The 13,500-nt window shown below is 35.5% G+C and overlaps 1 protein-coding gene across 2 annotated transcripts in view; it reads left to right on the top strand.

Annotated features, from left to right (window-relative positions):
• Nucleotides 1-6,826, top strand: part of LOC110450466 (cilia- and flagella-associated protein 61-like) — a 63,014-nt gene extending 56,188 nt beyond the window's left edge. Inside the window, exons 27-30 of one of the 2 annotated variants that reach the window (XM_021498010.1) lie at nucleotides 2,696-2,799; nucleotides 4,920-5,010; nucleotides 5,415-5,474; nucleotides 6,548-6,826. In XM_021498010.1, coding sequence (XP_021353685.1) covers nucleotides 2,696-2,799; nucleotides 4,920-5,010; nucleotides 5,415-5,474; nucleotides 6,548-6,688 — 396 coding nt within the window. In that variant the 3' untranslated portion in view covers nucleotides 6,689-6,826. The remainder of the gene's footprint in view (nucleotides 1-2,695; nucleotides 2,800-4,919; nucleotides 5,011-5,414; nucleotides 5,475-6,547) is intronic. The other variant, XM_021498011.1, reaches the window with a different exon arrangement.
• The last annotated feature ends 6,674 nt before the right edge of the window (nucleotides 6,827-13,500 follow it).

Here is a 13,500-nt window from a genome sequence, read left to right as displayed (position 1 = left end):
AATCAATTTCTAATACACAGTTACAGTTTTTGGGAGAGGTACAGAAATCCTTCATTGCTTCAAGTACAACATCCAATTCAAACCCTGTGGTTTGCCTGCAGCGGGTCAGGGATCCTTAACCCTTCACCCCTAAATAACATCAGTGGACTCTACCATGCTTTTATCTGGATGAGTCCATTATGGTCTACAGTGATGAAAGGTTCAAAGTGGCCCCATCATCTGTGGACACCTTTATCATATTGCTGTGGCAGTTGTGAAGACACAAATTTTTAACAAACAAACGTTGTACATCATTAGGGAAGCCGTTACAAAACGGATGCGTAGAACCTAAGGAAAATGGGTCCTCAACATGAAATGGATTTTCCGTTTAATTTTCGTGCAATGTTAGATTTGCATTACTTTCCGCTGTTCTACTATTAGTGCTTAAACAGGCATTCACTTTCATGTTCAAGTCCAACAAGAAAGAAGATTCTGTTGAAGTTCACTATGAAATGGGGTCTTTTAACTTTGGAAAGTAGAGTTAATTAGTAACTGTATTGATATGAACTCTTAAGACTAAAAAAATGTCTGATGGAATCATTTTACCTGGCAGTACCTTGCGCATTGGTTCACGATTGAAAAGTACACAGCAATATCTTTAAAGCAATCATCTTTCTTAACAAAGCAAGCATTTTATCTTGATTAGAACAAAACATTATTTAAAATACCTGTATCCTGCTGTTTGCATGTCTAGCTCAGATCTTTATGTAATTTATGATAGGCCTCATCACTGTCCTCTGAAAATTTTGCAGAAAGACATTAGAAATATTTTTTGCTCGCTTGGTAGCTTGATTTAAAATCTCAATTCTGTTTCATCACTTGTGAAGGAAGCATCCTCTGTAAGGGCTGCCAAAGCTTGCTCTTATTTCAAGCTTAACAGAAGTATCTTTTATGTTCCTAAAGATGGGAAACATGTGGCTTTGAGTCTAGCTTTGGGAACCGTAGCTCAAAAATCAATCAATAGATTTTTTATTTTTTTTAAGTTTTAGATATTTGACTTTGAAATTTTAGATATTTGATTTTGAAAATTAACATAATGGTCTGATAAAGTAAATTTTTTAAAATGCAATAAAATCAATCAGACCTTCAGAGATATGGTTCCCGCAGATACATTGAGTCCTGTACAAGGGACTGAAGTATGTCGCTATCATTCTGTTTTTTCTTACTCTTTGCTCAGGAGCAATTCATGAGCAGTTGGTCATTTTAACTCATTCACCCCTGAAGACACATTTGAACTCTTCCAATTCAAAGGTTGAAATAGTTCATTATGAAATGAAAAGGGGTGAATGAGCATAATTTGTAAACTAAAGACAGCCTAATTGCTAAAGTCTACCCAGCAGTGTAAATGGAAACCACCAGTGCTGGAAAATAAGATAAATTGAATTGATTTCTGTTTTGTTTTACCTTGGTTTATTCCGCTCTAGATCTTGAAAGTGCAAGTTCTAAAATGAAACCCCAGCAATAATTTTTATCTGTAGTAAAAAATTATATCTATGTTATAAATGTACCCTTAACTACTTACTGTGGGTTTATAGATATTCATGGTGTTAGTCATTTGTGATCACTCCTGAAATCAACAACACTCCTAACAGTTAAGACATTCCAATACTGGATATTTTGTCCCCATTGTGTTTGATGCTGATATTTTGGTCTATTCTACTTTGACATGTTGGAAGTTGAAAAATTCAAAATTTCGCATACAATTTGAAAATGTACGTTAGTTACTGCAGATTAAATTAAAATCAGCTATATAACCTAGCATGTTCAGGTGTCAATTTGTAAAAAAACCCAAAAAAGGGTTTTTGCTGATAACTTGAGATGGAGAATTCTTTTTTAATAAAACATTTTCATAAAAATGTTTCTTTCAATGAAAATTCTGTTAAATGTAGAATTTTGAGAAAAAAGTGCCAAATATATGTGCTGTCAATTTGTAAAAGATCACTAGATTTACAATAATTTGTTAAGTTCTTGTCTGTCCCTCCAAATNCTTACCCGTATATCCCCCCCAGTGACCAGGACCAACTCTGGCTTTGTAATGACTGCTGCAGGTATTACCGTACTTACCCCTATAACACCATGGTGACAGGACCAACTCTGGCTTTGTAATGACTGCTGCAAATATTACCGTATTTACCCGTATAACCCCACAGTGACCAGGACCAACTCCGGCTTTGTTATGACTGCTGCAAATATTACCATATTTACCTGTATAACCCCACAGTGACCAGGACCAACTCTGGCTTTGTTATGACTGTTGCAGATATTACCGTACTTACCCCTATAACACCATGGTGACAGGACCAACTCTGGCTTTGTTATGACTGCTGCAGATATTACCGTACTTACCCCTATAACACCATGGTGACAGGACCAACTCTGGCTTTGTAATGACTGCTGCAAATATTACCGTATTTACCCGTATAACCCCACAGTGACCAGGACCAACTCTGGCTTTGTAATGACTGCTGCAAATATTACCATATTTACCTGTATAACCCCACAGTGACCAGGACCAACTCCGGCTTTGTTATGACTGCTGCAGATATTTACCGTGCTTACCCCTATAACACCACAGTGACTAGGACCAACTCTGGCTTTGTTATGACTGGTTGTGTTGGTTCGATGTTACTTTTTATATTTACTTTGTATTTTACAGCCGATTCCGAGCAGCAATTTCAACTGTCTTTACGGACTACATGAGAGAGGTCTCAACAACTTGATGTCCAGGTTTAACGAGGGCTTAGTTAAAGATTTCATCAGGTGTGTATGCAGTAAAGGCCCGCGTCCAAGTTTGGGAAAATACAGGAGTAACTACATCTGTCCCGATCCTACTGCTCATAAACAAATAGTACTAGAGTTGAAAATATTTTGTTGTTAAAAGATTTCTTTTTCAATGTTTGGAGTCTGAGAATCATTTAATGGAACCTGGTGACGACTTGACAATTCTATTACAACTACTATTAAAAAGTCTTTTTAGAATAAAACATACAAATGAGATTTATAAATCTAGCCACTTTTTCCAATGGTCCCACTTCAGCGATTTTTTCCCCCTCAGTTTTACTGATGAATACAGGCGGTTTCCCCTTGCTAAAAAGTGCCTTATTTTCCCAAAATGACCCAAAACTGAGGAATAAATTCCCAATTTCAAAACAAATAATGCTATATTTCCGGAATTTATAAAGGAACAGGCTGCTGTAATATTTAGATAACAAAAACACTGCACTTTCCAGCCTCTTTTAATCCAGCCACCACTAATCCCATTTCTCAGTTTCATTTATCCTGCCACCACTAATCTGGTGGTCCCCATTCTTAGTTTCATTAATCCAGCCACCATTAATCTGGTGGTCCCACTTCTCAGTTTCATTAACCCAGCCACCACTAATCTGGTAGTCCCACATTTCAGTTTTATTAATCCAGCCACCACTGATCTGGTGGTCCCCCTTCTCAGTTTCATTAATCCAGCCACCCCTAATCCGGTGGTCCCACTTCTCAGTTTCATTAATCCAGCCAACACTAATCTGGTGGTCCCACTTCTCAGTTTCATTAAAACAGCCACCACTAATCTGGGGGTCCCACTTCTCAGTTTCATTAAATCCTGCCACCTCTAATCTGGTGGTCCCACTTCTCAGTTTCATTAATTCAGCCACCACTAATCTGGTGGTCCCACTTCTCAGTTTAATTAATCCAGCCACCACTAATCTGGTGGTCCCACTTCTAAGTTTCATTAATCCAGCCAACACTAATCTGGTGGTCCCACTTCTCAGTTTCATTAAATCCTGCCACCTCTAATCTGGTGGTCCCACTTCTCAGTTTCATTAATCCAGCCAACACTAATCTGGTGGTCCCACTTCTCAGTTTCATTAATTCAGCCACCACTAATCTGGTGGTCCCACTTCTCAGTTTAATTAATCCAGCCACCACTAATCTGGTGGTCCCACTTCTCAGTTTAATTAATCCAGCCACCACTAATCTGGTGGTCCCACTATTCAGTTTCATTAATCCAGCCACCACTAATCTGGTGATCCCACTTCTCAGTTTCATTAATCCAGCCACCACTAATCTGGTGATCCCACTTCTCAGTTTCATTAATCCAGCCACCACTAATCTGGTGATCCCACTTCTCAGTTTCATTAATCCAGCCACCACTAATCTGGTGGTCCCACTTCTAAGTTTCATTAATCCAGCCAACACTAATCTGGTGGTCCCACTTCTCAGTTTCATTAACCCAGCCACCACTAATCTGGTAGTCCCACATTTCAGTTTTATTAATCCAGCCACCACTGATCTGGTGGTCCCACTTCTCAGTTTCATTAATCCAGCCAACACTAATCTGGTGGTCCCACTTCTCAGTTTCATTAATCAAGCTGCCACTAATCTGGTGGTCCCACTTCTCAGTTTCATTAATCCAGCCAACACTAATCTGGTGGTCCCACTTCTCAGTTTCATTAAAACAGCCACCACTAATCTGGGGGTCCCACTTCTCAGTTTCATTAAATCCTGCCACCTCTAATCTGGTGGTCCCACTTCTGAGTTTCATTAAATCCTGCCACCACTAATCTGGTGGTCCCAATTCTCAGTTTCATTAAATCCTGCCACCACTAATCTGGTGGTGCCACTTCTCAGTTTCATTAAAACAGCCACCACTAGTCTGGTGGTCCCACTTCTCAGTTTCATTAAATCCTGCCACCACTAATCCGGTCTTCTCACTTACTTGCCTTCCAGTGTTTTATCGGAAAGTTTGGCCTTCCATGTATGATTGGTGTTGTTATCCAGCTGTTTCATGTTCCAGCCACTGTTTCTGGAAATGAAGACGGCTAGATTGATGAAGCTCCACTGTATATGAAAATCTATTTTTAAACATTCTTATGAATTTGTTGCAGCTATTTTATGGAGAAATGGTGTCTGGCTGTTTACCATGACAGATTTGCAGATTTCCGCGATGAAGTGCGAGAACTCCTCATCACAAGTCCAGTAAGTAACAAGAATTAAGAAACCATAGAAATTTAAATGTCCGTCAGTAGAAAGAAAAATTCTAAACTTTCAATTCCAATTCAGTGTAATTCTAGTTTTTAGGTTAAATCTTGATAATATTGATATTAGTTCAAATTATTATGTTACACTGGCCTTTGATCCGTTAACCCTTTCATCACTGTAGACCATAATGGACTCATCCAGATAAATGTATGGCAGAATCTACTCAAGTTACTTAGGGATAAAAGGGTGAAAATTAATTTATGTTTCAATTCAAATCTTGTAGATAAACCAATGTTCTGTAATATTTTGTAATTAGATAATTAATTCATAAAAACAAAATTTTGATTTTTTAAATTATCACGTGTAAAAATGAAAGTCATGGTTATGTGACTGTTTTGCAGGGCCCTGGACAGGAGTCTGTGGAGGAACGCGTCCGACAGGTTGTGGATGAGGATGTGGCTGTGAGTGTTTTATACATTTATTGATTTTAATGAAGGAAGCATGAATATTTGCTTCCCTGAGATGTATTAATCTCTCCCTAGAGAAAAAAGTTTTCAGAAAAATGATAGATACTTCTGTACTATATTATTCAGAAAAGATTTTGATCATTGCTTATGAAATTACATCAAGTTTCATGATAAAATGGAAACGAATATCTTCATGAATCAGACTTCAGATGGATTTAAGTCACTTCATACCAATTAGAAGACAGTGATGGGTTATTACGCTGAACTAATGTATCATTATATGGTATTATGAACAAAATAAATACTCCTGTAAAACCATGTGAGATCCTGGGGACGACTTGTAGAGAAGTCAGTTCTAGAATAGTGTCACCCAAGAGCGATATGGAAATACCATATTTGAGGTAATAAGGGTGACAATTAAATGCCTATCATGAATTTCTGGATTTTTCCCTTTTAGAATACCATATTTGAGCTAATGAGGGTGCTCCGATTGATTTTAAAAACACAACTCAAATAAATTGCCTGTGATGAACTTGTAGATTTTTTCCCTTTTAGATTTTATAATTTCTTAAAGTCATCTATGGTAATTGTTTGTTAGACATGTTACCAGTCAAACAAGCAACTACACAGAAGCTACTATGGGATATAATAAACCCTTTTCTACTGATATCGTGACCAATGCAATATTTCAGAACAATCAACAACTTAATTACAGTAATAGCGAATTCATCTTGGGGGTGGAGATTTGGATGGGAGAGAGGATGGGGTTGGGTATTGGGGGTTGGATAAAGGGACCTTCTTTTTTCGGCTTTGATGGGAAAAAATAGTCAGAATATGAGGTAGAATATGTTGTAAGAGAAAAAAAAAAGGTGTCAGAATTTTCATTAACCCAGTATTTGGTACCCTTATTACTTCAAATATGGTAATAATATTTTGAAAATTTATAAGGTCAGCAAAATTGACAATTCTGTTGGAGACATATTTAACTATTGTTTTATAGCATGTGATTTATTTTTAGCTAATCACAATGAACTATCTTACAATGACTTTAATGATTGTATCTCCAGATGAATGAGAGCCAGAAAGGCGAACTGTTGGATATTTACCGGAATAGCGGAGCGAAGCGTGCCGTGGAGACCAGGCTTCTTAGCTTCATCAGTTATAACTACTACCATCTACCCATGTACGCCAAACCGGGCATGGTGTAAAAAGTATATAAACTGGCATAATGTGAAACGAAAAAATAAGTCAGCTGGCATAGTGTAAAAGGAGAACTAGGTCAGTCGTCCACAGCTGATAGAGTCTGAATAAAAATGTCCATGCAGTTAAAAAGAGAGACTGAAAATTAAAAAAAATTCAACCAGCTTAGATGATGTACCGTAAATGTTTAGGACAGTGGAAAAACAACAGTGAAAACAACAACATTTTTCAATTGATTAGGATCTTGGAGAACAGAAAGTGTGAACACAACAATTTTCAATCAACTAAGATGGCAGAGTGTGTAACAAGGACTAGATGTGAAACATTACAGCGGCATAGCGTAAAACAAAGAACTGATCAAGATTGGATCTGGAAAGTTGAAGAAGATAAAACCATCAGAATTCTTGTGTCAGATATTATCTTGTCCTATATATATAGTAAAAATAACATTGAAGAAAAAAGTGTATATGGCTAAACTTGTGTTCTATACTAAAAGACAACAATTACTGACATCTATTGTATTTGTTTGGACCAAAGGTTGACAAAACTGGTCTCAATTTGTGTAAGTTTAACTTATATATTAACTGGCAATGACAGGTTTAAGAATCTATTTAACTTGGAGATTTGGAAACTCTTGTCAGTTAATCAGTTCAAGGGGAAAAACACCAGTAATAAAATATTTATATTCAGACAAAGACGTGGTATCAGTCATGTACATGGGTATTTTGTTGATCATATGTGGAACAATGAAGTAACTTTGGACATTTTTCTTTGAATACGCCAGAAACTTATTAATTTTATAGTGTTACTATATATTCTATAATGAAACACTTTTTGACTGATTTGAAAACACTATTTAGAATTTATAGAAAACATTTATGGTAAACATTAAATTGTTGAATGTATGTATATGTAATATATAAATTTCAAATTCTGCAAGAAATCCGTCCACAAAAAACAAACTGTGATAAATGTTCAAAGGGAAGTAACTATGAACTGTTTCTGTCAAAAATGTTATACTATATTTATATGTCCTCTTGCAGCTCTGATTTATAATAAGATGAAAAATAATATATAAATATTAAGATTTAACTTGAAGTTAAATGAACAGTGTAGCACACTGTATTTACCTGTATTTATTTACCTGTATTTTCTGTTGAAATAAAATGTCACGAATTGTCCTATGTCTTATTGTTGTCTTTTATTATCGATCTTGTTCTGTTTTATGAGCCCGAAGGTTCTTTAATCAGAATTTTGGTGTTTAACATAGTAAAAGATGAACAGATATAAAAAAAAATCTTGATTTCTCTCCTCATTTGTGGTATATTCATCCACATTCATATCAACACGAAATTTTGAACAAATTGCTGTCGTCATGTAAGAATGTTAATAATCTTGACATCAGATTGTGCCTGAGAAAGACATTCTGAAAATCATTTAAAAAAGCTTCAGACTAAATATTATCGCTCTAGGCCTTGACGTTCATTACAAGAAATCATCATATTTTAACACGTTTGATCCAAAGGAACATGAATTTGTTTGGAGGTAATAAACAACTTGACTTCACATCACCCCAGCAAGCTACAGACCCTATATCATTGGTATAGTCCCCAAACAAGTTTATCAGAAAAATCCAGTGGGAGATTTATACGTTCATTTGATCCTTGTGACCTTGAATTAACCAAGTTTTTTTGTCATTTGGGTTAAAAAGACTATCAAAATTTGTTATTACCTTGACCCACAGATCACAGGTTAAGTGTTTAAAACTTAAAATGACTTCTTCTCAAGAATCACAAGGCAGATTACAATATTTGCGATGTAGCTGGCTGGAGTGAAGTGTTTTGAACTTGAGTAATATAAGATGTCGACAATGCAAAGAGTACTGTAGGCATTTTTATATTTATAGGGTGATATTGAAAATGTATTTATAATGAAAGGGATGACCACAAAAACACAGGTATACTGGACATGTGAAGCTTTTGTTTGACACAAAACACATGTATAGGCTTCCCACTCTCCATCCTCAAAAGTTCATGGGTTTACGCTCACTTGCATTTCCTGCAGAGATTGTATGTGAACGTTTACGGTGGTCGGGGGTGGTGCAGTGGATAGCGCACTTGCCTTTCACCAAGGCCGTCGCGGTTTGACCCAACTAAGTGGGTTTTCTCCGGGAACTCCGGTTTCCTTCCACACTAAGACCCACCACACGCTAACATCCCGGCCAACAATAGTGATTAGTATTAGTTTACATAAGTTTTTCATTATTGTTGTAAAATGAATATAGTTTATATTTTATATGACTCCATGAATTTTGGGGACACCCAATCTCTATTGACTCTTCACTCGATATTGCTTTGTTTTTTTACTGATACAAATTAGAATATCCAGATCAACAAGACGTCTATGACGACTTTTCTGTGTCTAAATCTGTAAATATTTAAAATTCTTATAAAAAATAACAGCAGATGATAACTACTATTTCCCTCTACCCAAGTTATCCTAAAGAATAGCATCACTTCTACATTGTATGTCATTGTATATTAATCTAAACCTTCAAATTTCGATGATAAATTCAGTAAGCTAACAATGACTGATGATGCTTGGGGTGGAAAAGGGTGGAAATCTACATTTGTTTAAACTACTGTTGAAACAGAAAGCAAGGCAGATAAATCCTTTAATCTATGAATTTCAAAATTTAGAGGAATACTGGTTACTGTAAAACAGAATAACGAGTAAATTGGGTATATTATCAACCGTTACTATAAGAGATAACTATGGCCAAGAAGGTTACGGCAAACATCGGGACTTTGAAATCCTCCAGCAGACTACCGTCACAAATCGGTTCCGGTTGTTTCGCCCTAAATCCCGTTCGCGCTAGGTTGTTTCGCCCTAAAACAAAAATATTACGGCGAAACATTGTTTGTTATTTTCTTTCAATTTCAGTAGTTTTAATTCACAGAGTTGTCTTCTTAGTCTTCCATATCATTAAAATCAATTTCATAAAAAAAGTATTTGTCTTGTTTTTTAACGAGTGTGACAAACGGCAGCTGTGAAAAGCTGACTCCGCTCTCACATACTCTTCATGCAATATACCTACACCAATGCAGAAAGTCATCAATAAGTTTATTTGATATATTTAAATATTAATCATTATATTAAAGAATATATTAAGAAGAAATATTTAAGGCGAAACAACCTAGGGCGAACGGGATTTATGGCGAAACAACACTTAGCGCACAGGGGCACGTGCCCCTGTGCTTAGCGCGAACGGGATTTAGGGCAAAACCCAAAACAACCCGTTACCCCAACTTGGAGGAAAAAGTCACACGAAATTTGCATGATGTGCAAAGAAGTATTATTAAAATGAAAATATTGATTTAAAGATGCTTATATACCAATAAAACATTATATGAAGTTTATTTACTGCCAATCATGGTTACAATCACAGTTTTAGTTTGTAAATAATGACAAAAATGTAACGTTCTAAATTGAAGCGCCATGCGACGTTATTGATTTTCATATTTTTGTATGTGATTTTTCACAGTCCTACTTTTTCACAAGTAATGGTTGTTTTTGGAAAAGAAATTCATTCAGAGCGACCGCTGTCTCTTAAATACCAAAGATATGCCATGTTCTGCTAAATTCTTTTTTCATCTCCAAATATAAGCCAAAACTGGTGGGGGTGTCCCGATTTGGGTACAGTTAAAAACGTAACAGTACTCAAATCGGCGGTAGGCATAAACCACAAAAAGGAGATATTTTTGACGAAAAGGAGTGGTTTTGAGGGGTGCTCTCTGCGAAAGGGATCCATTTATTTATTCATAACCATATGTTTATCATTGCCATTTGATATAAAGACAATTTATGACAAGTTCACGGTAGGGGTAAACCACGAAAAGGAGCGAAAAGGAGATATTTTTGACGGAAAGGAGTGGTTTTGGGGGGTTTCCCTGCGAAAGGGACCCTTTAATTATTCATAACCATATGTTTATCGGTGGCGTTTAATATAAAGACAATTTCCTGAACATTCAAGTACAATTCCACTTTAAAGTGTCTATTTGACGTACCGTTGCGGAGTCACGGTAGGGGTAAACCACGAAAAGGAGCAAAAAGGATATATTTTCTGTGCAAAAGGGACCCTTTTATTTATTCATAACCATATGTTTGTCAGTGCTGTTTAATATCAAGACAATTTACGGTCAAATTCAAGTACAATTCCAAGATAGGGGTAAACCACGAAAAGGAGCGAAAAGGAGATATTTTTGACGAAAAGGAGTGGTTTTGGGGGTGTCTCTGCGAAAGAGACCCTTTTATTTATTCATTAACATATTATTATCAGCGCCGTTTAATATAAAGACAATTTACGAGAACATTGAAGTACAATTCCACTTTAAAGAGTCTATTTGACGTACCGTTGCGGAGTCATGGTAGGGGTAAACCACGAAAAGGATAAAAAAGGAAATATTTTTGACGAAAAGGAGTGGTTTATGGGGGATTCCTTGCGAAAGGGACCCTTTTATTTATTCACAACCATATGCTTATCAGTGCCGTTTAATATAAAGACAATTTACGGTCACATTCAATTACAATTCCACGGTAGGGGTAAACCACGAAAAGGAGCGAAAAGGAGATATTTTTGACGAAACGGAGTGGTTTTGTGGGGGATTCTTCGCGATAGGGACCCTTTTATTTATTTATAACCATATGTTTATCAGTGCCGTTTAATATAAAGACAAATTGCGGTCACATTCAAGTACAATTCCACTTTAAAGTGTCTAATTGACACTTTTTTATGAAATTGATTTTAATGATATGGAAGACTAAGAAGACTTACTCTGTGACTTAAAACTACTAAAATTGAAAGAAAATACCAAACAATGTTTCGCCGCAATATTTTTGCTTTAGGGCGAAACAACCTAGGGCGAACGGGATTTAGGGCGAAACAACCTGGAACCGTTGCGGAGTCACGGATTTCCGCGGCCGATGGGGTCACGAAAAAGGATGTTCACTTTGGTACAAGATACTAATCAGATGATTTGTAACAACAGGCACTTAGAATAATAAGTTCATATATTACAGTTTTTGTGTCATTATTTATAATTATTCATTTATCCTAAAACAAACTCAACTGCCTACAAATAGAAATCATATCGCCAAAATGTTGATGTTGATGTTCTAAATTAACACATTACTTTTTGTTCATTACAATTTAAGCTTAAATGGTATGGTTCAATAACTATAACTGTTTTTTTAATAAGGAGTAAACTTGCCCTCGCGAGGAAGTTTCAACATCATGAAACCAACTTTGAATGAATTGATCGCATAATCTCTGCTTAGTTTTCAAGCATTGTCTATTAATTGTATATGATATTTGGAACGTCCATAAATTATTTAGTCCAGTATTGTTCAAAATATCTTGTAAATACAGAATTCTGGTGCAAATTGTACATTAACTTATACATAACACTAGATAATTTTGATCCACCCGATATAAGCTTATGCCAGAACATAACCATTCTAACACTGATTTCAATTTCTAGGGGGTACCTTCCCAACTCACCATATACCATATAATTTGGGGTGCTCCTCCAATAATTAAGATTTTGCTTTCAAAACTGTAAATGTATTTTATCGATACATTTTGTATTTTCATAGCCCCTGATTTCAAATCCATACAATAAAATTAGTGGACAAAAGTGCATCAAATAATTTCAGTCGAAGATCTACAAGAAGGGAAACAATTCTGATCTTATTATATAATGCATATAAAGCTTTGTTAATTTACTTTTGGCTTTAGTGAAAACGCTATTATAGTTTAATATTAATCCAAGATATTGATACGAATCTTGTATTTCTAAAATCTCATTACTATTGAACGGAAAGTGATGGTCTCTTTTACTTTGCCTTTTGTCAAAAAAAAATATTTTTTATTTTTTGGTGTATTAACTGTTAGTTTCCATATATCACAATAATTTGGAACCATCTGATGTTTCTGAAATAAGCACTGTATCATCAGCATAAAGTATAATACACAATTTTTAGTACAAACCTAAATTTTGATCACTAAGAGAATACACTTCATTCTACAAGAAACATTGCATTGATTGAGGAAATCCTCTAGATCGTTAAGTAAGAGGGAATACAAAAGTTACCCGTTACTAGGGACTGCTTTCTGTATATAATATAAGCTATAAGAACCAACACCAAAGGAAAAAAACAATTTGAAATCTTAATAATGAGGAAAACAGTTCACTTCATTACAAATATTTTACTGCAGTTGTTATAAATCTACAAAGCCGACTTTTTTTCCAAATGTTTGGAATATACATTACAAAATGTGCTCCTCATGTTTGAAAATGACAGATATTTTCCAAAACATATATTTTTCTGTCGTTTAGTTTCATATCAATTATTTAGATAATTAAGACGTTTTTTCAGTCTTTCTAGGTTAGCCCACACTTCTCTTAATGGATAACTGAAACAGACTACTAATCAGTTCATAACAAATTCATTAAACAGAAAAAACATAACACACATATACATGTAGTTAGTTTTACAGTCCTTCGTATATAAGTGTTGGGTGTTGAGTATTTGTTCTTAGCTAAAAGAACACCAAGAAAACATTCAATGAACATTTTGTATCAACACTAACACATAATGTTTCAGATAACACTATTTTATGTATTTTTTATTTAAGGATTAACTTGAATATATTTTTCATGTTATGGCGATATAACTAAAAAAACCGGAGTGTACTCTAAATAAACCGCGATGAGAGTACACTCCGGTTTTTCAGGCGCGGATTTAGGGGGGGGGGGGG

The sequence above is a fragment of the Mizuhopecten yessoensis genome, unplaced genomic scaffold (assembly GCF_002113885.1).
Source record: "Mizuhopecten yessoensis strain PY_sf001 unplaced genomic scaffold, ASM211388v2 scaffold5229, whole genome shotgun sequence".
Lineage (NCBI taxonomy): Eukaryota > Metazoa > Mollusca > Bivalvia > Pectinida > Pectinidae > Mizuhopecten > Mizuhopecten yessoensis.
Note: the sequence above shows the minus strand (reverse complement) of the source record. Positions and strands in the feature narration are given on the sequence as shown.